The 27,243-nt window shown below is 39.5% G+C and overlaps 2 protein-coding genes across 2 annotated transcripts in view; both read left to right on the forward strand.

The window, feature by feature from the left end:
* Window positions 1-4,637: 4,637 nt before the first annotated feature.
* On the forward strand, window positions 4,638-19,144 carry si:ch211-81a5.1 (E3 ubiquitin-protein ligase RNF115). The gene is made up of 9 exons (XM_036567191.1): window positions 4,638-4,747; window positions 7,769-7,827; window positions 7,982-8,054; window positions 10,473-10,711; window positions 11,299-11,367; window positions 11,877-11,949; window positions 13,527-13,620; window positions 15,196-15,311; window positions 17,480-19,144. The coding sequence occupies exons 1-9, from the start codon at window positions 4,670-4,672 to the stop codon at window positions 17,600-17,602; spliced, it is 924 nt and encodes a 307-aa protein (XP_036423084.1). The 5' UTR covers window positions 4,638-4,669; the 3' UTR covers window positions 17,603-19,144.
* A 4,786-nt stretch (window positions 19,145-23,930) lies between these two features.
* Window positions 23,931-27,243, forward strand: part of ash1l (ash1 (absent, small, or homeotic)-like (Drosophila)) — a 42,775-nt gene continuing 39,462 nt past the window's right edge. Inside the window, exons 1-2 of the mRNA XM_036567192.1 lie at window positions 23,931-24,107; window positions 25,162-25,263. The gene's annotated coding sequence lies outside the window, so the exon portion shown is untranslated. The remainder of the gene's footprint in view (window positions 24,108-25,161; window positions 25,264-27,243) is intronic.

Genomic DNA, 27,243 nt, shown 5'->3' on the forward strand with positions numbered 1-27,243 from the left:
TGTATTACTGTACAGATACAGTATATGGCTGAAAATATGCTATTAATTATTGACTTCAGGTGTTCAAAATCAGGCACATAGCTATGAAATCTCCAAACACTCACAGTAAAGTGGGTCATACTCAAGTGTTTAGTGACTTGAAACATGACACTGTCACAGGATGCCACCTTTGCTACAAGACAGTTTGTGCAGTTTCTGCCCTGTTACATCTGAACTGGTCAACTGTAACTGCTATTATGGTGAAATGGAAGCATTTAGGAGCAACAACAGCTCATCCATAAAAGGGGTAGACCATGCAAACCCACAGAGCAGGGTCACTGATTGTTGAAGCACCTGTCCTCTGGTGCATCACTTGCTACAGCATTGCAAACTGCCTCTGAAGGTAACATCAGCACAAGAACTGTGGAGCAGGAGCTTCATGAAATAGGTTTCCAGGGCTGAGCAGCTGTACGCAAGTCTAAGATCACTACGTGCAATGCCAACTTCACTATCTGGCAGTCTGATGGACGAATGGGTGTGGCAGATGCCAGGAGAACGCTACCTACCAAACTGCATGGTGTCAACGGTAAAGTTTGGTAGAGGAGGCATAATGGGCTAGGGCATTTTTTCAAGGTTTGCACCCTTTAGTTTCAGTGAAGGGTAATGTTAACGCTACAGCATACAAAAACATAGATAATTATATGCTTGCAGCCCTGCAATGGACTGGCGACCTATCCAGGGTGTATCCTGCCTTCCACCCAATGACAGCTGGGATAGGCTTCAGCACCCCACTGTGACCCAGAAGGATAAGCAGTTTAGATGATGTGTGTGTATGTATGTATGTATGTATATATATATGTGTATATATATATATATATATATATATATATATATATATATATATATATATGTATGTATGTATATGTATGCTTCCATCTGTGTGGCAACTGTTTGAGTAAGGCCCTTTCCTGTTTCAGCATGACTGTGCCCCTGTGCACAAGCTGAGGTCCATAAAGACATGGTTTGATGAGTTTGGTGTAGAGGAACCCCAGTGGCTTGCACAGAACCCTGACCTCAACCCAACTCAACACCTCTGGGATGAATTGGAATGTCATTTACGAGCCAGGCCCTCTCATTTAGCATCAGTGTCTGACCTCACATAAATGGCCCTCAAGTGGTTTTTCTGTGTCATCAAGCAAAGAACTCTTTTTGGTTACTGTTATCTATGAAAGGGCCCATATACTACATTTTTCCTCTTCCACTTATAACATTTGTGTGATTTATGTACCAAAATTATCATGATTCCTTTTTCTTGACAATTTTCTAATCTCTCTCTGTCCCTTAGAATTAAACAGGCTGTTTTTGTTACTGCACCTTTAAGAATGATTTAAAATAAATGAGCTGTGTTGTGATTGGATGCCTCATTCAAAACACACCAAAGTTGAGCCAACACTACAACATTTAGCCCGATTTTAACCGCAATTTTCATTTGCCAACCAATTTTTACAATCTGAAGCAAATTTTCCAGGTCAGAAGCTTGATCGGAAGCGAGTGAAGGTGTGGATAATCTGGTAGTGTGATAGTTGAAATGAGTCATTCTTTAGCCTTCCTACTGAGGCCTTCCTAGAAAGTCTGTAGAGAGGAGATTACTGCTACTCAGTAATGTCTTCTGGGTTTGTCAAACGCTGGAGGACGCTCCCAAACAGTCCAAAATGAATAAGTTAATGGAACATCAGAGCAAAATCAGTTTGTAAATGCTTAAAGGTTAACATAAAAGAAATTCATTCATTTCTTGAACACAAAACAGTATAAAACATTTTAACACCACTCTTATATTTTTGAGTGCTTATGAACTCCAGTTATGGGACTTTATAACGGCGCCTTATGTACGTTCATGACTTCAGAGTACCAACTTCACTGAGCCAATAAGCTGCTCTAATCGCTAACCAATCAGCACTCAGTAGCAGTAAAGCCAACCAGTCAGCACTCTGTAGCAATAATGCTAACCAATTGGCACACAGTAGCACTAATGCCAACGAATCAGCACTCAGTAGCAGTAGATGTTTGACTTTTACAACTCAAAATCACGAGTCCTGTAGTGTGACATGGTCAGTGATATAACTGAATGAATGAATGCAACAGCCAGTGAGAGGGCTGGAAGAATGGAGAAAAAAAACACAAAGAGATACATATGCACACCATGTGTAGCGCAGAGATAGAGGAGCTGCCAGATGAACACAAGAAAATAATCACTCTCTGAGTTTCAGTACAGCTGCCAGTGCATAGTAACTATTTCTTCAGAACCTCACAGTGATATCTGTGTTTCTCAACTGCATATTCATCCTCAGTTTGCATTTTTGTTATGCTTCATGTGGGTGCAGAAAAGCATGAACAGGTCTGGTCCAGTTTAGCTTTGTTTATGTTGTGTGAGATTTGGGATTTTGGGGGGAGATTTGTTTTTTTTTTTCATAACCAAAAGCCCACTGCATGTGTAATACCGTCTTTTTTCTGTATTGTCTGGTGTGCACACCCTCACAACAAAAAGATTCTGTAAAACACCAACGTATGTATATGATGTCCTCTGATTGCAAAATCTGTTAGTATTTTAAGTCGTGTAGCGTGCGCACAGCTTGAAAGCAGAAACACTCCTTATAACTTTAATGTGAGTGGGCGGGGCTAAACTGCTGTAGCCTGAATAGGTGGATACATGTAAATGAGTTAGATTTACATATTGGCAGGGCTGGGCAGAATACTTTGAAAAAGTAGTGGTGACTGAAAACTGAATACAGTCTTCTAAATATATTCAGTACTGTATTTCATTACAAAACATTAAAAAGTAACGTATTCAAAATACATTTAGAATACATATTGTAGCGACCTGCTACTGGCTGGCACTGCCTCCAAGACAGTCAGGAGGTGTGGCCATTCAAGTGGCCACATGCAGAGGCTCATGGTATGCACACACACTCCAGAAAATGACTTAAGTGTCTTTTAAATGTCATTGTTTGTAAGTATAGAGGGGCTTTGTGCGTTATTTATGATTTATTGTGTCTACTCAGGCTTTAGCAGAGCTCAGTAACACTGAGATTAATAACTGATCATCACATTGGTTTATCAGTCTACTTTAGGCTTTAGCAGAGCTCAGTAACACAGATTAATAACTGATCATCACATTGGTTTATCAGTCTACTCAGGCTTTAGCAGAGCTCAGTAACACTGAGATTAATAACTGATCATCACATTAGTTTATCAGTCTACTCAGGCTTTAGCAGAGCTCAGTAACACTGAGATTAATGACTGATCATCACATTGGTTTATCAGTCTACTTTAGGCTTTAGCAGAGCTCAGTAACGCTGAGATTAATAACTGATCATCACATTGGTTTAGCAGTCTACTTTAGGCTTTAGCAGAGCTCAATAACACTGAGATTAATAACTGATCATCACATTAGTTTATCAGTCTACTCAGGCTTTAGCAGAGCTCAGTAAGACTGAGATAATAACTGATCATCACACTGATTTATCAGTCTACTCAGGCTTTAGCAGAGCTCAGTGACACTGAGATAATAACTGATCATCACATTGATTTATCAGTCTACTCAGGCTTTAGCAGGGCTCAGTAACACTGAGATTAATAACTGATCATCACATTGGTTTATCAGTCTACTCAGGTTTTAGCAGAGCTCAGTAACACTGAGATTAATAACTGATCATCAAATTGATTTATCAGTCTACTCAGGCTTTAGCAGAGCTCAGTGACACTGAGATAATAACTGATCATCAAATTGATTTATCAGTCTACTCAGGCTTTAGCAGAGCTCAGTAACACTGAGATTAATAACTGATCATCACACTGATTTATCAGTCTACTCAGGCTTTAGCAGAGCTCAGTGACACTGAGATAATAACTGATCATCAAATTGATTTATCAGTCTACTCAGGCTTTAGCAGAGCTCAGTGACACTAACATAATTGATCATCACATTGATTTATCAGTCTACTCAGGCTTTAGCAGAGCTCAGTGACACTGACATAATAACTGATCATCACATTGGTTTATCAGTCTACTCAGGCTTTAGCAGAGCTCGATAACACATTAATTACTGGTTCATCACTGAGTTATCAGTCTACTCAGGTTTAAGCAGGAACTTGAGCATTTGTAAAGAAGTTGTTAATTGAGTTCTTCTGTATGGTACTTGTATGGTACACGCTATGTACTCTGTTTTTAACATAGTTAATAAACAAGTACTGATGGTGTTCTTTTTTGAAGAAGTGGTTAAGTATTCTAAAAGTATTCTCAAATTGTAAAAAGTGACTCTGAATACTTCCTTTACAAAACGTAACTTGGACTGAGTACAGATACTAATACAGATCTGTATTCTGAATGTGTATTCCCAATACTTGTATTCCATTACATCCCAACCCTGCATATTAGTCTTTAGAGCGAGGGAAATTCGGTTTTCCATGATATGGCCCTTAAAAAGTGGCAAATTCTGCTGTGCGCTCATTGAATTGGATGAGGGCTGAAATGTGTGTAGTAGTGGTTCTCGCTGACTGCAGGAGTTGGAGCTGAGTTAGACTTTGGTTCACAGGCGACGTGGACTGATGCGACCCCGCTAACGGTCGACGCCCCCCTGAATCGCGTCACACTTCTGTGTGTGTGTGTGTGTGTGTGTGTGTGCTGTGTGAAGATGGCGGAGGCCGCTGAGAGTCCGAGACGCAGATTTTTCTGTCACTGCTGTAAAAGTGAGGTGGAGCCCAAAGTGCCGGTGAGTTCTCTCTCTCTCTCTCTTTCTGTGTGTGTGTGTGTGTTACACACACACTGAGTGTTCTCTCAGATCTGACTGTGTGTGTGTGTGTGTGTGTGTGTGTGCGTGCGTGTGTGTGTGTGTGTAAAGCACAGCGGATCACTGACTGACCGCCTGAACATTCACGTTTCTAACCCGTTTAAACTCCCTGTCAGAGCCCAGACACTGTGTTTATCAGTGATCAAAGCTCTGCGCTGATCATTAAAGTGAACAATCGGCTGTATCAGGGTGGTGAGGTGGTCTCTGTCTCTGCTCGGGAGCCATTGGTGGTCTAAGTTTGGGAGTGACATCGTGTCCATATTTAGCGCGGACAGAGAGGCGGTGAGCTGGGCGACTGTGAGTAAGTTCACGAGGGCGAGCCGTGTGTCCTTCTTTACTCTGATGCGCTAAACCGACCGATAAGGCTGCCCTGCTTTAAAGCAGCTGTTTTGACACCTCTGAGCACGCGCACCTTGTGTGAAACCCGCACCACGCCCCCTAAAGCACGAGCACTACTGAGTGAGCACTCACTGTAGAATTAGCACCCAGATCTCGGGCCAGTCTGTGCAGTTCTCTCCTGACACTGTGGCCTGTGGAGATGTTCAGTATGTGGAGCATTCTGCTGTAGTAGGACAATGAACTATACAGACCTTAGATATTTACAGGGATTATGTTATGATCTATTTAAACTCAAGGCATTAATTGAGATGGTAATAAGCTAAATATACACAAAATCATCATGTATAGGGTACTTTAGGTTGGGAGGTGTCTGTCCCAAATCCTAACCCCTAAATTTCAACTTGTGAAAATAATGCTTACATTTTGTACATTTTTAAATATCTTTTTGATTTATTTTAAGGTGAAGTTGAAAGATTTAGATTTATCATGAGTTTAATAAAAAATAAAAATGCTGTCCCACGTCACTACTGCAGGGGTCGGCAACCCAAATATTTAGAAGAGCCATCGTATCCTTCCAACAAAGATTAACTCACCCTGGAAGCCACAACATTTTATGTCCATTTATTAAAATAACGTTTTACCCTCTTGGCTGTAAATATGTCTCAGCATGTGCTAATGTCCCAGTGTAGACTAAAAATCTAATATAAACGAAAACGCAGACTTACTTTGCTCTGCTTTAAGCTTTAGCTCAGCTGTAGCCACTTTTCTCACATCTGTGGCAGGAAACTTTTCCGCAAAAGTAGAAGAGTTTCTTGTAAAATGTCTCTCAACATTCACTTTTTATGAGGCTGAAGGCAGTTTCTCATTCGCCAGCTTCTTGTTTGAATTTTCCCATTCCACCTTAAAAGGTGCCTGAGGTGCCAGAACGTAACTGCTGCACCAATTAAGGTGGAACGGAAAATTCGAACAAGAAGCTGGCGAATGAGAAGTTCAATGGTTTCTCGCTGCAAACTAAACATATCCAGAAACCAGCTGGAGTGATTATAAATGCAAATAGGTCCATTTGTCTCAGAATTATTGCTGTTCATCTTAAATCTTTCTCTTTTCATTAGCTACTAGCTAGACAAGATTGATGCTGTAGTGACCAGCAATCTGTACACCAATCTTCAGAGGTAAAGGTTGGTGATTTAGCAATTATACATTCCAGCATTTAAGACCAGTGTTTAAGACCGATCAGCAGAGCTTTATTCTACTGCAGGATTATATTATTTTTACCTAAAAATCTAATTCTGCTGTGGAGCCGCAACAGGGCAGCAAATGAGCCGTGTGTTGCTGACCCGTGCACTACCAAAACACAAATGCTGTGTCCAAAATGGTCCCCTAATCACCACATTAGAAAATCTAGATCTCTATATAGAACACTATTATAGAACACTATTATAAAACAGAGTTTGTGATGGTGGTAACACTACGTCGTACGCGTTTGCTCATTATCGTTCGACAGCTATAACACTGTAAACATTATGCCACCAGTCCATTATAACCTCTGAGTTTGACTGCACACATGAGAAGAGCTTTCCAACATCTGTAACACCTCGGTGGAGACGCTGCCATTGTAGCTAGGCTCGATAGTCCTTCTCAGAGAAGTTGCATGTGAATCTTCAAACCAAACTATGCAATGCATTATGGGCATCCCATATCCACTAGGGTAAATCAGTTTTACATTACTTAATGCAGTGCATTGTGGGGTTGTTTGAGTGCATTGAATCTTCTGCACTATGTTTTCAGAGATCACCACAAAATGGAGGAACCTCAAAATAGTTCACTCCATAACGAATAGGGCGCAGTTAAAGAGTTTTAGTCCATGGGCGGAGCTTATTTTAGCCACACCCCTGCATTTTAGAGCAGGAAGTGAGACTGCATCCCAGTCCCTCATAGCCACACGTTGAGCAGTTAGATCCCATTGTTTTTAAGTAAATGTTTTAAAGTTCAAGAAACTTATAATCATTTAGACTCAACAGTGATAAACTCAGAAATATTGAACTTGGTGTTATTCCATAAAATCGTTAAAAATAATTTTTTTTTACCTGCATACTCAAGATATTATGATTTCTTAAAGCTGGTCATGCTAACTGGACTTTAATAACATCACAGAAAAAAAAGTCATAAATCTAATGACATACCTGACAGAAGTGATGTAAAATGCTTTATAATTGTTTTCCCACAGAGAAACATACGTGTAATTTTAGATAATTTTTATGGACTAGTGTAGTAAATGTCTTCGGTGTTATCAGTATTAGCTATAACACCACTGATTGTAACACGACTGAAAAAATTACTCAAATCTGAATGCTCATATAGCTCTGAGACTGTCCCTGTTTTTATGATACGTGTTTCATGGTATGCCACAATATGAATGGAAAATGTGTCATCATTTCAGATTCTGACGATTTAGACATCATCGTAGTTTGTACAATGCTAATTGTACCTTATCCTCTTAGTTCCAGTGCAACATTAAAAAGTGAATATTCAGCTACATTTTAGTGTAAAAAATGTTGCTGGTTTAAATGTGAGTAAATGGCAACCTGCTGACCATCCATACAGGAATATCTGTGCCCCAGGTGTGAGTCTGGCTTCATCGAGGAGGTGACTGAGGACTCCAGGTGAGAGGTTTCCATTGTGTAATTACTGATGATGTTTCTATGGCAGTCAGTCTTTATTTTGTCTGCCCACACAGGCAACATACTTAATAAATACAGATGGCTATTGTTGTTATGTTGTGTTTTTCATTCAAAATGAATAAATGTTGTTCTTTAGCATTCTACAGAGTGGTGGTGTTGCTAATGATGGAGTATCGGGCAGTGATGGCATGGCCTCACAGTTTGCTGAGGTAACTTTCTTTATCTTCTATGAATAGTTCATTTTCCAACTGTCATGTTTGAAGAACAAGGACAGTTATAGCAGCATTATCTTGATGAGAACTAGGCATTAAACTCTTGTGATCATCTATGACAGCTACCAAGAGCCAGTTAGCATTAAGCTGATAAGATCATTCAAACTGGTCCCACTTTCATTCCTACCCATTCTTACTCATAATCCCTTTAAATTGCTTACAGCACCACACCTATAAGGAAATTTGCCTACAGAGCAGTAAGAAGCCTGATGCGTTGAGCAGGAATGTTGTACCATGTGGAAATTGCTGCATTGTGCAGTTGCTGCCCTTTCCACCTCATCCCAAAGATACTAAACATGGTTGAGATCTGGGATCTGTGCAGTGCACTGAAGCAATGAAAACTTGCTGATGTTTCTGGAACCATTCAGTGAAGAAACGTAACTTGCAGTATGGTGAATTTCATTCTGGAAGTGTCAGTCCGAGTGAGTATAAACAGTAGCCAAGAAGGGATAAACTTGGTCAGCAGTGATATTCAGATAATTAATGCTGTTCAGACATTCATATCAAGGGCTCTGATGTGTTCCACAAAAACATTGCTCTGCCATCACTGGCCTATACTGTTGATGCCAAACAGGATGGCTCCATGGACTCATGTTGCTTGAATTCTGATCCTTCCCAAAAGGAACCCTGATTCTTTCAACCAGGCAAATATTTTCCACTCCTCAGTGGTTCAGTGTTGATGCTCCTGTGCCCACTCAACATGTTCTTTGGCTGCTGTAGTCTGTTCAAGACAAAGTTTGATAATTGCTATGTCCTGAAATGAGATTCTGCACCCCAATGTTGAATTTGAATGTGGTTTCCTGATTGAGGTCATCTGTTTGCTTGAAGCTCCACAACTTGTTTTTGTCCACAGGATTGCTGATTACTGGTACTTTTTGCTTTTGCTTTTGCTTTTCGTTAAAACTTTGAAATGATTGTGCGTGAAAAGCCCAAGATGAAAACTGTTTGGGAGATGTTAAAAAGGACTACACCACATTCACAATCAAGTTAATCAAGCTGAATCTTACAAATGATTTCCTGCCAGCTCCATTATTATAAACTCTGTGGTAAACACAGATAAAAAAGGACACAAAAACTGTCTTTACGGTTAATTATGTGAATCTCAAACTGAAAATATGAGAGAAAATTGACCTCTAATTGAAGTAAATTTAGTCTAAGTTTTCTTAAACTAAGTTTAAGAATTCTTTTACACAACATGTATCATAATTATTGGCACCCTTAGAGATTTTTATAGATAAAATGTGACTGAAGCATGTTCTCTTTTATTTTTCACTTTTATTAAGTCCACCTGAGTGTTCAGGAACTTTCAAGTGCTCATCCATGACTTCCTGCTTCACTGAGGTATAAATATGAGGTTAAGATTAGAGAATACACAAGTTAGACTAAAGTGTTTTAACCTTTATAAATCAGGCAGTGGCAACAATTACACACCTGAAAATGCCCATCTCAACTGTCGGGGCAATAATTGAGAAATTTAAAACTACCAGAGCTGTAGTGAACCCACTACAGAAGAAGAAGCCACAAGTGTATTTTGCTGCCATGCACAATGAAGAGGATGGTTTGAGAGGCAAAAGTCATCAAGTGCCTAAAACTACAATTAGATGCTATCTCCATACCAACTGTTCAGTAGTTAACGTAAGCACCTGGAGTTCGCTAGCTGCTGCTGAAACTTTGACTGGAATCGGTTTCCAAAAATAGAGCTCTTGGTAACAAACACTCAAGGTAGGTTTGGTTTAAAAAAAAAAGAATAGTTACAGAGAAAATAATCTCATCCTCCTAGTATGGTGATCTGTTTTTCCTCTAAAGGCCTTGGAAACCTTGTTAGGATACATGGCATCATGGCCTCCATGAAGTACCAGAAAACTGTAGATGAAAATCTGCCTGCCTCTGCCAAAAAGCTTCAACTGGGTTGTGGTTGGATCTTTCAGTAGTATAATTATCCAAAACATACATCCAAATCCACATAAAAATGGTTCAGTGACCACAGAATCAAGCTTCTGACATGGCCACCCCAGTCCTCTGTCATTAAATCTTCCTGAAAACCTGTGGGGCGAATTAAAGGGAGTCTATATAGGAGAAGCTCATGGAGATATTCTGTATTGTATTATGTCTCAGATTCCTTGCTCTGTGTTCTTGTTGCTCTGTAGACTTGTTGCTGTTATGTTGGCGAAGGGAGGCTGCATAAAATGATCAATGCAGGGGTGCAGGCAAAAATTGTGACACCAAATTTTAATATTAGTTTTTATTTTCCTTGCCTAAAATTACTTTGTCAGATTTTTTTCTCATATCTTCAGTATAATATTGATCTTTATTTGATGCTTTGGTTGATCTTTACCTTCATCCTTTCATTATCAGTTGTGGCAGCTGCTCTTCATGGAACGGTCTGCCCTCCTCTCCGACCCCACTATCTCAGGCTCAGAACCACTCCATGGCAGTTCTGCTGTGCAGACTGTAGTTGCTGATCATCCACCAGAGATGTTGAGGCCTGTAGCTGGTCCTGAAGGGCCTTCAGAAGCCACAGCTCCTGAGCAGGTGCCTCAACAGCTCAGTCAACGGAGGCACTCTCGACCAGACCGAGGACCAGCAGTGGAGGGGTGGGTCCTGATATGTTGTAAAATGTGCTACATTAACTCTCAGTATTGATTCGTTCAGCCCATTATACACCATGCAGAGTTAAACACATTTGAGCGCTGTAGGAACTAATGAACCCCTGGTGATTTTATTGCATTGTATTTCTGCCCAGGATCCGCATCTATAAAGAGCTATTCCTGTTTCAGGTGATTAGATGAAGGTGTTCATCAAGATTCTTTTTTTTTTGCACTTTATCTGAGACTAAACAAGCGATCCCAAGGGCAGACATGCTTGCTAACTGCTTTTAAGGCTTAACAGAGGCAAGTTTTCTATTGCACAGTGAGGATCTGATGAGTACATAAACCATGCTAAACTTAGATGAGGAGGATAACCAGAGCTTTGTCTGCTTTTTGTTCTGTCCAATCCCTTAATTACCCAGATTACATCAATTACCAGGCTCCCTTAATGGCTGTAATCATTTACTCTGCACTTTACTGGGGGATTTAACAAAAATCCACAAGATTAGTTTCACTCTTGGTTTAGAGTTGCTCATGCCACAGCCTATATCCAAACTGCCTTAAGAGCTGACCTTTTTTCTGTTTCTCTTAAGAATTGTTCAGCAGTTCTTGGCTGGCCTGTTCGCCAACTCTGGTAGTATGAATTCCCAGTCAGCATCATGGTATGTAGTTTTACATATTTCTTTTGTGTGTGTGTCTATATTAGAGGTGTCATTATCGATTATATTAGTAATCAAGTAATATACCAATTATTTTGGTAGATAATTGAGCAATCTGGGATTTAATAAAGGCCAAATGGATTGAACAATAACAAACCCTGTACAGACTTTCCAATATTCCAGAATACTTTATAGGAAAAAGTTTGGATGCCTTAGAAATGTATATAGAGACCACTCTTTTGTTTATTGAATCTCTGTGTTGCATATATATATATATATATATATATATGTGTGTGTGTGTGTGTGTGTGTGTGTATGTATATATATATATATATATATATATATATATGTATATATACACACATAGGAAACATCTTTTTAAATTTGTAAAATTTATAAATGGTCATTTACTACTCTACTACTATTTCAAGTAATTGTACTATTTTACAAGTACGATTACTTGAAATGTCTATTGGTCTGATTACAGTCCTGACTAAAGTTTTGTTTCTCAGGTCTGGAATGTTGCACTCAAACCCCGGAGATTATGCCTGGGGACAAGGAGGTTTTGATGCTGTCATTACACAGGTAGGTGACGTCAATGCTGACCACATCGACAGATGCGATGATGACCTCAATCTCATTTCCCGCACTCCTCAGCCCTTTCACTTTCCCCTTTAAAGGGGACTTGTCCCTCTTTTATCTTTTCCTGTTATAACATTTATGTGGTTTTATATTTCACAATGAGTCATTATTCATTTATACACAACCATTTTCCTACTTCTCTTTACCCCTCAGAATTAAACAGGCTGTTTTTGTTAATGTGCCTTTAAGGCTGAAATGTAAATGATCTCTTTTCTGATTGGCTAAACTAGGGTGTCCACACGTATCTGCAAAGGGCCAATGTGCAGGCTTTCATTCCACCAATGACATGACCGATTGTCTGACTGAGACCATTTGAATTAACAAGCGGAATCAGGTGAGCTCCTTCTTGTTTGGAATGAAAACCTACAGGCACATTGGCCCTTTGTGGTTAAGACTGGACACCCCAGGGCCAAGCAATTGTGCCTCATTCAAAAAGCATTCCAGACTCTTCAGAACACTCCTTATAACTTCAGTGTGGCTGGGCTGGCTGAACGACTATAGGCTGAATAAGTGGATATATGTGTAAAATGATTTTCCATATATATAAACTGGTGAGTTAATGCTACTTAAACAGTGGTTAAAGTTTAACAGCAGTTTTGAAACATTGACAATGTTGACATGCAACAGCAAAATCTTTTATTAAAGCTACACTATGTACATTTTGGAGATTTGGAGACCTCTGTGGTTGAAATGTGTAATTGCATGCAGTGTGATGGAGAATATTTTGTAACATTTGGTTGTGCTTCGGCCTCTTACGAGTGGATGAATGTGATATTTGCAAGATCGCTGAAAGAGAATTAAAAGAGAACACAGTCAAAGCTTGGCGCACATCATGTTTTCTCAGGATGTAAGTGAATTATCTATTAGTGTCATCAGCTCTTCAACAGAATAATGTTGACATTGTGTATGAGCCCTAAACATGGAGCCAGACCTTCTTTTTGTGCCTGTATGTGTGACGTTAATACATGAAGCTATACAATGAGGTCCGAAAAACACCTGCGGTATCCAACCCTGATAATTTTTTCAGTTTTTTTTATTCACAAGATTTACAGACCTACAAGAGTTTGATGTATATTAAAATGGTTTGTAATAGGTAAACTGCCAAAAGCAAGAACAAACCAAAAACATCCTCAGTGGACATCACACCTTGCATTATAATACTACATGATCCTACATGAATATGAAAAAAGAAGAATCCCCTGGAGCCCCCCCCCCTCCCCGCCCAGTTTTGTAATATTTCAGAGCAGTGAAGTAGTAAAGGTAGGGCAGTTCATTCTGGGAGGTCAAGGCTATTTTTGTCCAAATGGGACAAGAAAGATAGAAAGATATTTACTTTCTTCTTTCAATTTTAATAAAAAATCCTACATAGAGCAGAAGATGTTATGGGCCCTTTAATCCCTTGAAAAAGTATTGATTATGTAAGTCCCAGCTAAAGAGGTATGGTCCTCTTTTTTATGTTGTCTAAAATGGCAAGAATGATCTCATTTTCTGTTCCTCTCCTGCATCCCTTTGTCCTGCAGTTGTTGGGTCAGTCGGAGAACGCTGGTCCACCGCCTGCAGAGAAAGAAATGATCTCATCCCTCCCTACCGTCCACGTCTCATCAGAACAGGCTGGTGAGTTCCCATAATCTCCTGAGTCATCACACACAGCACCGTCCTTCAGGCCTTACTGTGTCAAAAAGAAAAAAAAGACCCGCCCACATATTTCTTGACGGCTTACCAGAAGGGATTTTCCAGCTTCTGCTGACTTCTGATAGTCTCTCAAAGGCTTGTAAGGCTTGTAGAGCCAGTCAGTGTGAATTGGGGGCGGGGGGTCCTTAGGAGTGAATGCATTGTTTGTAGTGATGCACCGATCTGATCTACTGGATCGGTATCTGCAACCATACTGACCTGATTAAACGGCTTGGATAACAGTCAGACTGTTTCAAACACATACCGTGTCTTAGTCATTATACAATTGGAACAGCACATTAGCAGTAATACAACAAGTAAGATGTGAAACTGCTTTGTCACACATGGGATTTGTTTCTTATCTTATGTAGGGGAAGCAGGGCACAACTTGTTCTGGTTCTTGCTATATCATTTCAGAAGTATTTGAGAATGATTCATATTTTTGATACAAACAGACTGCACATCTATAGTACAAATGAAATTGTATGAAACAATTCAGCCTAGAAGGTGCTAGTATAAATGTTGAAACTTACCATATAGGCGGGGTGAGGGGCTATTTGTAGCAGGTTCTATAAAAGTCTGTTAAATTTAATGGAATTAATTCAGTGCTGTATTGCACTGTTTGAACTAGAAATGTTTTATGAAATAGTTGCATCAAAATAGATCCAGCTAATATCAGAATGATACAATTCAAACAGATTTATTTATATGAGATTAACAGTAGTGATGTATCTGTGCATAAAAACATCCAAAACGTGAAGTGTTTTGCATTTATACGGTAAGCTAATGCTGTGGTTTAGTGGTGGTTGGTATGGGGTACTGTGGTTCAATCCACCGCCTGGGCAAGCACCCTACACTATACCAATAAGAGTCCTTGGGCAAGACTCCTAACACTACTTTCGCCTACCTGTGTAAAATGATCAAATTGTAAGTCGCTCTGGATAAGCACGTCTGCCAAATGCTGTAAATGTCAAAGCAAATGTAGTTGTATTAAAACTACGCCACCCGTGTGGAGGCTGTAGCCTAAATAGCTCTTAATGTAAGTGCAATCAAAGCCACCAAGAGGGTGAATAAAAGCATAGGTGCAAATTCTGTGACTTAAACACACTGATGAGGTTGGTATGAGAAAACAAGAAGATAAACAAAATCATATCAGTTTATACTTAAACTGTGGAACTATATAACATTCACATTCTCCCCTATTTATCATTTTTTATAGTTAAAATGTAATGTGCAGTTACGTGAGGTACTCAGACTGTAAACTGGAGAAAAATATCCCTGCTATCAGATCAGTACTCAGTATCGCTGATACCCTGAGTTGAGGTATTGAAATCAGTATCGGGAGAGTAAAAGTGGAATTGGTGCAGCTGTTATTGTTAGGATGCCGTATTTAAATGTAAATCTTCCTTCAAATGGAAAAACATCTCACTGCCAAAGTGGCTGTTCTTGCTCCCCCTTGCTTGTCCTCTCTATCTCTCTCATGCCTTCTTGTTCTCTCTCTCTCATCTCATCCCCCAGCATGTCGTCTGGAATGTCCCGTGTGCAGAGAGGAGTACTCGGTAGGGGAATCGGTCCGACAGCTGCCCTGCCTGCACTGTTTTCACAGTGACTGCATTGTGCCTTGGTTACAACTGGTGAGAGCCAAGTGCAGCAGCTTCCAGACTTTTCATATCTGTAAAAAAGAAAAAAAAAGGGGGGGGGGGATTTTAGCCCAGGCTGACTGCATTGTTCTTCATGGTCTTTATCAGTTCAGTGCCTCTTAAAAGCTCCCGAGGGTCTTATCTGGTACAGCAGTACAAAGATGAGTCTCCCAGTCTTGGCATTTGAATTGCAGTTGCGAGTCTGATTACTGCTCTGGTGACACTCTTTGCCAGTGTAATTGATGTGATAACATACGCTGTCTTCTCCTCTGAGCAAGTTGTTTTTTGCTGCCAACTGTTCCTGGGCATCAGTGCATAGGTTTTAGTCTAGTATCTAGTATCAGGCCTTTTTCACTGTATCAGTAACACCAGTGACTCAACTAATTAAAGGCTTGGTCATTGACAATAATGGTAACACAAGTTAATAGTAAAGGTTTTAAGGAACCACCACAGCACAAACTAATGCAACCACAGCACAAACTAATGTAATGTGACATCTGCTGTTGTTATGAGATAATCAACGTTATTCGCTTCATCTATGACAGGGGTCGCCAACCCAAATGTTAAGAAGTGCCATTTTTTCCTTTCAACAAAAATTAAACCACCTTCTGAGCCACATTTCATGTCCATTTTATTGAAGTAACATTTTACCATCTTGGCTATAAGCATGTCTCAGTATGTGCTAATGTCCTAATTTAGGCTAAAAAATATAAATTAAAATCCAGACATACTTTGCTCTTACTTTGCTAGCATACCTATAGCCACTTTTCTCGCATCTCCAGTAGGAAACTCTTCTGCCAAAGTAGAATAATTTCTTGTAAAATGTCTCTCAATGTTTGATTTTTTACATAGCTTCTTGTTTGAATTTTCCCATTCCACCTTAAATGGTGCCTGAAATGCCAGAATGCAACTGCTGCACCATTTAAGGTGAAAGGGGAAGATTAGAACAAGAAGCTGCAATTGAGAAGCTGTCTTCAGCTTCATGACTTTTTAGTGTTTGGCAGTTTCTCGTTGCAGATTAAACATATCAGAAAACCAGCTGGAGTGATTACAAATAAAAAATAAGTCCATTCATCTCTAAATTATCAACGTTCACCCTAAATCTTTGTATTTGCCTTATTGTTAGCTACTACTTAGGTGAAATTGTTGTCTGCGTTGCTGTGTGACCAGCAGTCTGTGCACTAACCTTCAGGGTTAAAGGTTGGTGCATCAGCAGTTATGCATGCAACTCCAGTGTCAAGACCATTTAGTGTTAAAACTGTGTTAGATCGATCAGCAGAGCTTTATTTTACTGCAAAGGAGGATTATTTTATTCTAATTCTGCTGTGGAGCCGCAACAGGGCAGTAAAAGAGCTGCGTGTGGCTCTGGAGCCACATGTTGCCGACCCCTGATCTATGAGTTTTCATAACGATTTGTCTGAAAGGTGTATAGTGACGTCTTTTAAATGGTGTTTACTGTGATTGACTTTTTATTTTGCAATTAATTACTATTGGGTTTTCCCTCAAGTAATTGGTACAAAGTAACATATAAGTAATGATTAATGAGATTACATTTTCCAGAAAGTATTAAGTAACATAATCCCCATTACATGACAACAATTATTAAAACACAATTATTAAAACAATTATTAACTTGTAATGAATTACTTTTTTGAGCAACACTGGCAACCACACTCAAACTTTGTGGTCAATACTAGAAAATTAAGAGTTTTAAGTCTTCAGATCTACATTTTGAAAAACCCACCTTATTGGTTCACCTTGTAGGGATACAGTCATCCATCAGTCCTTCATCAGTGGTCAGTTTCTAGTCACAGGACACTGTTGGCAGGATATTTTGGTTGGTGGATTCTCAGTCCAGCAGTGACACTGAGACCAAAAAAACTTGCTGATATACTCATAATAGTGCAACACACACTAGCATGTTGGTGTCTGTGCTGTGCTGAGAATGGTTCACCACCAACCAGATAATATCTGGCCAGTGTTGGTCTTATGGAGGTCTCTTTCCATTGATTCAGTTGTGCAGCAACGGATGAGCTACAGTCAGTAATTGTAAACCTGCAAAGTGCACTTACATGGTATTATATGATTAGTAGAAGTATCTCATAATATAACCAATGTTACATGGTATCTAATAAATTGGCACCTATACCCTTTGTCCACAGCATGATACATGCCCTGTCTGTCGCAAGAGTCTGAATGGTGAAGATTACAGCCTCCAGAGCCAGCCTGCACCTCAGGAGACCAGTACTCTCACCATGGAACCCTACAGGACCCAGCATTTATGATGATGTTTCCTTATCGTCTCTCTTTTGCAAGCCGTCCACCCGAGAGAGACATAAAGCACTCCAGGGGACACCATTTGGACTCACTGTTTGGGGAGAAGTCTCTGAGCGATCTTTCTGAGGGGGTCAATAAACCCTGATTCTTACTGATATTATGCACAGCAATAATGCACACGATCACTTTTTTCTAAAGTGAGCCTACTGTATGTATTTTCTGACAAGAGAAGCTTACATTTGTACAGCTCAACATGGAATTAAATTTTCAAGGAAGCCATCCTTAATTTATGAGTCCATGTTAATAACAAGTTGAAAGACAAACACATATTTGCTGTTAGATTTTTCAGAGCCCATAATGTTTAGTGTATCCCAAAAAATCGGCATAACTCACATTGCTTTACATGTGAACGGCTACCACTTTGGGAGACTCTGCAATCTGCATAAAACATGAAGGAAACAGCTTCAAAGAGTGAATGATTTTTGATCTTTGAGAAATCTATTGTATTCTCAGGCAGTGTCCTCACTGAATGTATCGACTGATTAACTCTATCAGATCTATTTTTGGTTTAGTTTAAGTAATTATTATAACGTCTTCATGGTCAGCGACTCACAGGGCCTAGTTCAAGTAGTCTGTCCTTGATGAGCTGCTTATATTTGTCTGTTTGGCTTTGATTAGTCTTATCTTGAAGCTGATGTGCTGATAATTCCTGCAGTTTAGCTCAACGGCAGAAACCAGAAAATATGAAATTCAGGACACAACAAGCTTATACAGTATTTTTAAGGAAGTATACAACACCTTCAAACACTGTACACCTATTGTTTCCTTACTCAGGTTTTTTTTTACAGATCTGTTGTACTTCTCCTGCCTCAGCATTATCTTTGGACATAACAATGCTCAGGACAAATCCTAGGACAGTTCACTAAGTTTAGATTGAGAAAGAGGAGAATTTTCACACTTTAACATTATTCTTGAACATCATGTCATAAGCTATGGGGAACCGCAACCCAAAATGAGTTTATAAAAATAAATAAATAGGAATCTTGGTGGTGTTTGTCTTGTATGTATATATATGTCTGTATTAGGGGTCACATATCCTATCCACAAAGGGTCAGTGTGGGTGCATGTTTTCATTGACACCTGATTCGACTTGTTTAATCTCTTTAATCAGCCTTCAAACAATTGACCAGTTTTATGAGGTATGCTCCTGCTTGACTGGAATGAAAACCTACACCAACACTGGCGACCCCTGGTGACCCCTGGTCTATATGTATAAACTTTTATTTACATTAGTAATATTGGACATTCATTGCTGAATGTCATAGTGGCGGCCCATTCACAAAAAGAACTCCACTGTTGAGAATAAAACTGGTATACATTTCTTGCATGATGTTGGGTGGCATCACAGGGCAAATGACACCTGTTGGAGCTGTTTTTTGTTTGATGATAAATTTCCTCTTTTGAAAAAAGGGGGGCTTTGTGTCTCCTTTGCTTTGTTCTGCTTTGTTACAGTTAATAGCCAACAGCTCCTCAAAAACAGTCCATAGAAAAACTGAATTGGGCTAATTTGCTTTACAGCGTCTGCTGCTGAAATATGGTAGTGGGATACACATCATCTCCATGAATGTAATAGAGCTGTTGCTATGATTATATGAGTTATTGAGTAATGCAGTGATTATTTTGAGGAATAATCAAGTAATTTTCATAAGCTAAACAATAAAAATAGGCTTAACTGAAAAGTAAGGTAGAATTGTTCACTTAAAAAGGTAAAAAAAGTCTTTAAAAATGCTTAATATATAAATAAAACACTGCAAGACAAAAACGCATTGTAAGTCATTATATAGCTGTGTTTACTCTAGAAATCTTTACTATATAAGCAGCCTGAGTACCACTGCTAAAGCTCTGTGGAACTTTTGATATGTTGTTTGCGCCAGCTAGTGATGGTTCTACACCAGGGTTCAATACTACTTAGATCGGCTCTACTTAAACATGGACATCTGAAGCATTTTGAAGCTTGTAGCACACATTGAAGTGGCTTAGTCTTTACTTTGTATGTTGTACTTTTATAGTGAATCTTTATTGGAGTAGTCTGTTAACATATTGAGTTTAGACCTTGTTAAATGAACCCTTCTACGTTACATACACTTTTACTTTGTTTACATGTAACTGGTAACACATACATGCATTGGTGAGATCCTGCTGGTGTGGATTTCCTCTTTTTCACAAAAGGCACAAAAAGGCAACTTGAGTACACAAAGGCTCCCCCCCTTGTGGAGAAACTTAAGGATGCTAAACATGGCTTTGTAATGATGCGTGTATACAGTTTTATCATTCAAATTGCAAAACAGTTACTAAGGCAATAAATTTTTAATGATTTTTTGTGAGTGATCAGTTTTAATCAAGTAATCGTGACAGCCCTAGTGTGAAACCAAGACTCTTTCCACTTTCCTTTGCCTTAGTACCTTCAATTCTCCTGCAAGGTTTTGATATCACACATTTAACCCATCAAATTGCGTCACTAGGAGTCAATACAATATAAAATCCACATCACAGAAAGTTAATTCAGGAACCACAGGATACATTAGCTTAACTGCCTTTTTTATGCCAAGTCCCTCTGTAATAAGAAAATAATAATAATATTATATAACTATAGATAATATGGAATGCTATAAAGTAATGTAAAGGAACGCTCACACTGGTTTGTGAGCTTGTCATGTGACCAGCGGTCAGTCTTTAATAGCCAAGCAAAACAAAAATGCTATTTAAAACCTAAATGCTTAAGCCTAAATTCTCTATAAACGGGCTGATGTCAACATTCTTAAAATATAAATTTAGAGAAATACACTTGATAACTGGGATATGAGTCACAGCTGCATCATGTACCATCTGTGGTTGGGTGAGGTCCTTCTCTGCTTTAATTATACTACATATCAGCCAGTCGGACGGTCGATTATTTGGAAATAAAGCCTCAAGCACAAGCAGCAGCGAGTACAAAGGCCATGCCCTTTGAGATGTATTGCATCTAAAGACACATACACAAACAGCTAGACTTCACGTCTGGCTTCAGATTACTGTAAAACTTAATGTCATACACTAGGGGTGCCCAACTCCAGTCCTTTCCCTCCATTCACCTCCTGCGCGGCAGATGGGCACTCCTGTCATAAACCATTGATGAATGACCTTTGACAGCTGACTGCCATAGGTTATATAAAATGGGAAGATGCTTTCAATTCCTGTCATCACATGGTCCAGCCCAAAATATTCCTGACTTCAAAAGTAAGTTACTATCTGATGCACTGTGGAAGTGGTTCTCAAACCTGTTGTGAATTGAGAGTATGTGGACCATCTGGGGGTCCCTGGGGACCGGTTTCAGCTCTATGGCACATACAGACTGTTTTGTTGTTACACTTTTATAACATGAAATCACATATTCAGTTAAATACAAAAGTTTGAACACCTCCATGTTTTGTTGATTTGTCAAGTGACAGAAATCTTCTATGGGAAACAAACTTAAATATGGCATTTTCTGGACATTTTAGTGCACTGCTTCTATCATTTCCTGAGTTTAATATATTGGGGAAAATATAAAATGTGCCAAAACTTCTGCACAGGCCACATTTTTTGTCTGTTTCTTTTCCCAATATGATACATTCAGCAAATAAATAATATTTGTGCATTAAAATGTGCAGAGGTGTTTTTCTATAGAGAATGTGTTCACTTATTGTCATTTAGAAAACCAACAAAACATATAATTTGACCAGAGGAGCTCAAACTTTGCATACCACTGTATTAGCATGCAATCAGTGCTAATGAATGTGGTTATATTGAATGTAATCTGAAATAAAAAAATAAAAAGCATGTCTCATAGACAACAATTGAAAATTAGCCAACTGACTAACACTGGCATATTTACCTCTGTGACTTGTCCTTGATACAGAAATAAAAAAGGCCTGTTTTAAAACTGAGCATTAAGTGATATCTCTGTTTAACATGAAATCTTTGAAAAGTCTTATTCACATAGCACCACAATGGCCCCAACAAACTTACCTAGGGACAGATCATGGTCTCTGTTATATGGAGTTATATGAAGTGTTTCAGCCTGGACTGTGTTTGGAATGAGGCATAACACAGGGCAGCAAATCAAAACAGAGCTCATTTACACATATCAGTCTTAAAAGCAGCCTGTTTAATTTTAATGCTAATGTAAACATGAATTATGTATCACACACACAAATGTTATAAGCTAATCTCAGAGGAAAAAAAACAGAAAAATGCAGAATATTTGCATGATATGGGCTAAAGGGTTTTTTAAGGGGATTTTATTATTTAAACATGACATATTCAAAGACTATTTGTACATCCAACTTTGGCATCTGTGGTAGACTGTACCCAGTCTTTCAGCCCCCTTGAGCCTTGTGGTCTGTGGTCCCCTGAGGCCTCTGGCAGTCAGAGGAACCTGCCCATACAGAAATCAGATATATGGCCATATATGGACATACATCATAAAAAGTCAGGCACCTACTTTAAATTATAGGTACATATATATTGTGTACATATATGTAAGCATCAAATAATGGTCATATATGCATGATATATGGATCATACATATATGTCTGATAGGTCAGTGAATTCATATGCATAATATATAGATTATACATCTATGACTGACACATGGTTGAATCCATTCCAGTGTAGTTATAATTGTTACTATTAATATTATCTGTTTGTTTTTGAATATTAAACTATTTAAATTTGCTAAATTTCCTTGGGATCAATAAAGTATCTATCTATCTATCTATCTATCTATCTATCTATCTATCTATCTAAATGTGTCAGGGAACAATATTTTGAACTATTTTTTATTGGTTTTATTGCATAGCTTACAATGTGCACATTTTAGAGTTTTGTTATGTAGCTATTATACTAATTTTCACTTCATTAGAAAGCATGTTGAAGAAACAAAGACGCATTACAACCTTATACAACATGACACTAACAAATATGAGAAATATATGCCATTCATATATGAAAAATGTTTTCTGTTATATACTGTTACATATATGTGTGTTACACATAAATATTTGTATATATTGATATAGGCTGAAACATGTCCTGTATTTGAAAATGGCCCATGTTTGAATAGATGTCACACACATGTCTATATGTCACTAATATAAGTTGGATATAAGGGAAATCCACGTATGCTAATACATGTCATATATTTTAAATGTGTATATAAATTTCCAGATATTTACCATTAACTATTTGCTTTTGAATATTAAACTATTTAAATGTGTCAGGGAACAATATATCGATTGCTTTTGTTTTAATGGTTTAATTGCATAGCTTATTTACATTTTAGAGTTTTGTTATATAGCTATTATACTAATTTTCACTTTATTAGGAAGCATGTTGAAGAAACAAAACATGCATTACAGCCTTTACAACATGACGCTAACATACATGAGTAATAGATACCATTTGTTTTGTTATACATTGTCATATATAGATATACGTGTGTGTTACACATATATAACATTATAATTACTATAATATTTGTACATGTTTATATATGGCTGAAATATGTCCTATATTTAAAATAGGTGTCACACTGATGTCCACATGTGACTAATATAAGTTGAATATAAGAGAAATCCACGTATGTTAATATATGTCATATATTTGAAATGTATATATTTCCATATAATAGATTTCCGTTTGGGCGGACAACGTGTCCAATGGCCCGGTCAGTAATCCACATCTGATCTGACCATCTTAACTGCTCAATAACAAACAGGTAGCACGTTCAGGTGGATCAATGTGGAAAACAATCCTCGGTTTTGGCTCCAGCGTCCCGCCTCCTGATCGCGCGAGCCAATAAAAAAACTCGAGCGTGGAGAAAAAACATCAACAGAAAAAAGAGCGGTTTCGCGCAGCCTCGCGACGTTTCTGCTGCAACGTTTAGTATCAGACCACTTAACGGGCAGTTCAACAAGCCCTCCTCAATCCTGCTACAATTCCCACGGGAGTCTGGATATTTCACTGTGGGGCAACAGTGACACGGGGCGCACGAAAACACGACCCTCCTAACGTCCAGAGGCGGCCATCGCGCTCCGTCCTCCTCCCTACAGTGAGAAAGATGAACATAAACAAGCGGACATTTTGTCGAGTCGAGCCGCAGCTTAAAGACATCCGAGCTTCTGTTTTAGGCTAACGCTAAATAAAAAAAACGCAGCAGAAAGTGGAAACACCAGTCGACATTGTGCCCTCCGTCCCTCCATCCCTCACTCCCTCCCTCCTCCTTCTCTCTCCCCCTCCTCTCCGTGTCTGCCTCCCTCCCTCCTTCCCTCCCGCCTCTGACTGGGAGAATGCCCGTGTTGTACTGACAGAAACGATACGGGCTCAGCAGACATGGAGGCCCGACTAACGCCACAGGCCCGCTCGGACACCTCTGAGCTCGACTAACGCGCTCCCCGGAGAGGGAATACAGCGACATTTCGGGAACATTAACGGGTAACGACTGTTCGGGCATGCACAAGAGGGAGAGGACGAAGAAACCGAGGGAGAGAAAGAGAGAGAGAGATCCATTTCGGGTTTCTGTTGATTCAACGCAGCCGCCATTTTGTTGACAGTTGGTGTTTTTTAATAACCTGTGCGGGGCTTTATCCAAACAGCACTCGATGGTCATTCCGCTTTTGTTCACGCCTCGGGAGACGCCAGCATTTTATTACTGCCCGTTTTATCGGCGTCCTGGGTGTGAAGGAGCACTTTGGCTAAGCTAACGTTAGTCGAGTCCCACCACAGTGGGCGCCTCGTTTAGCTAACCTACGTACGTGCGGACCGCTCGCAGTTAGCCAGCTAATGTTAGCCATACCAGCAGTGTGTGCCACTGACAGGACACGGCGCCCCAGCTTCGCTCGAATGTTTCTTCCTAGCAGGCTGTACATTAGATTTATTCCTTTATTTCAGTTGTAAACTGAATTCCACTGTCCGTGTGGCTGTCGTATTCACGGGCTACAGCCACGTTGCTGGAAAGCCACCTTACCCTCACAAGCCAAGCCTGAAAAATGAGAGCTTAGCTCGCCTGTAACGTATCGTTAGTAGAAGCTACATAGAAAGTAGCGCAGGGTTTTTCGTGCTGCCCACCTCACTGCAAATTAAACGTTGTCTTTGCACAATGAATGAATTTTCGTCCAGCGCAAGACAAACAGAGGCAGAAGGCATGGCTCGCGCTGCTGCGTATCGCTTGCCATGTTTTCGTTGGCGGCAGTTTGACGTTAGTGTATTTTCCCAAGCAGCATTAGACTCTGTCTATTAACTGGCTATTTAGGATAACAGTCCGTATTCCTCTATAATAGGACTCAGGCTGGGCTCACTGGATGGTGGCTGTCCAGCCGTGTTACTAGCTTCGTTTGGCTCATAAGACAGGCCGAGTGGAGATAAATAGGCTCTATTTCCAGACTCAAGAAGAGTTTTATCTTATACGTGGTTGCCGGGGTTTGTTTTTCTCCACATTTTTGATATTTTTTTTTCCCTTTCTGTCTTTTTTTTCTCGGGACCTCTGCAGTTTCAACACAGATTTCCCGAAGGAACCATGTTGGTCCGCACGAAGAGTGGATTTTGATCCGAAGTAACGTTATGTGATCGCCGTTTTAGACCGTTAATCACGGTGAGTTGTGTTTTCTTACGTTGCCTTTTGCTGTAAAGCTCTGTAAGGTTGTGGGAGGTAAAGCTACGTTCATGTCTTGTGGTTCATTCGATGTCATGGAATGTCAATACAAAACGCAGTCAGGATTTAGGATCCACATGTTTGTGTTTGTATTTCTTTTTTATGACTTCCTCGGCTCCTGCCAGAACTAACGATGGAAGTTAGCAGCTAGTCTCTCATTACTGCAGAAAAGAAGGTGTAGCCAAATTGCACAGCTTGCTGTTTTCATTCTTGAAGTCTGTATTCAAGATCCAAGACTTTTATTAGTCATTTGTAACAAGTAGGCTGTGTTGGAATTCAGACTGGCAGCTCTCTTGAGTTAACAGAGAATATGAGCCGTGCTAAAAGTTCTCCGGGGACAGATGCCTGTTTTTTTTTTTGTTAGCTGCAGTTTAGAGGTAGATATTCACCGTGCTTTAAACTTACTGCTAAAATCCCTGCTACTGTGAAGTTCTGTGGGGCTCATAATGTTCAGCCTTGTGTGTTTACACAGTGGTTTAAGTGGCTTATTTACCAGCGATTTGAAACTGTTTTTTTATTGACAGGCAAGGAAATTGAAAGGAACTTGAAAAGTGTTAAACAATAATGTGATTGTGCACCTGTCAGTGGTTTGGTGCCTCTGTAGTAGAACAAGTCATCCTGAAACAACCTCAGTTATAGTACGGGTCACTGCACGTGCACACTCGCCCCAGCCCTGTGTTGGCTGGTTTGCATGAGAGCAGAGAGCAGCTTTTCCTGACTGACCGCTCAGCAGCTGATAAGGGAGAGTCTGTCTGGAACCTCTAAGCCACCCCTGACCTCTGACCTGGAGCGAGGTTATTTGCTGCCAAGGAAGCAGGAATTCCCACCATCTACACCAGCGGCTCTGCTTAGTCTCCTCAAGCAGATAAAGACATGTTTTCAGTTTAGATCTCAAGTTAGCCTGGTCTCAAATGGATTGCTGATTGCCTCATTATTATTTAAAAAGAGCGGCGTTACCTTTGGAACATGTTGCAGAAAATGCATGCATCAGCTTTGTCCAGCAGTAGTACTCTTTACATTGTTTGTTTTAATGGGGTTCACTTAACTGACTGAAACTAAGTGACATACTCTGTGAAAACGTTCTCAGAATGATAAATGATAAGGATGCCACTGACATCTGTCCTCATTTTTCGTTGCTTTTCAGCATGCAGCGTAGTAAGCAATTAAGGTTGACCTCATAGCAAAAGAACAAAAAAATCAGTTTCATCATTTATGCACAATGCTGCACAGAAGAGGGAGTAATAGTTAGAGGTAGTTGGAGAAAGAAAGTGTCACTAAGTTGTTAACTGCGTCTCCTCTGCAGTGTAATCAGTGGCCTTTTTTTCCTCCATCATTTTCTCAGTGCCATCTGGTCACCTCCAGCCTCACAGTATGTTGATGAATTCCTGGATCTGCAACTCCTCCTGTGTGTCTCAGCCATCAGCATGTTTTGTTTTAGACCTCACTTCTTGTGACATTTACAGTGGAAACAAGTGGATGTGGTCTGTAGTGGAACATAGTCTATCAAATTAAAAAGTCTCAGCAAGGCCAGCTGCAGAAGTTGCAGGGAGGAGAGGGACTAATGCAGTGAAAGCCAGGTTCCACTTATAAAGTGCAAGTGAGAAAAAGAGGGAGAAGTTGCAGTATGGCTTACCTTTGTTATTGTCTTAGCTAAAAAGCATTGGTTTTATTCTTTGTATTAGGAAGCAGTGGAATCTGTGCTGAAATATTTGCTAATAGTATAGTATAAAGTGTCATATTCCACAGACAGTATGTTTGTAAACTTATGGTCCTACCAAAGAGGAGCAAAAACTACAGTGATTCACAGTCTGATGTGTCCTGTTACGAGTGTTTGTTTGCAGCTATTTTTCAGTATGTAGGTTTGCTCATGCTTTTCCTTTTTTTAAACAAAAGGAGCGTATGAATGTGAATGAATAACAC

Source organism: Colossoma macropomum, unplaced genomic scaffold, assembly GCF_904425465.1.
Source record: "Colossoma macropomum unplaced genomic scaffold, Colossoma_macropomum, whole genome shotgun sequence".
In the NCBI taxonomy this organism is placed as follows: Eukaryota; Metazoa; Chordata; class Actinopteri; order Characiformes; family Serrasalmidae; genus Colossoma; species Colossoma macropomum.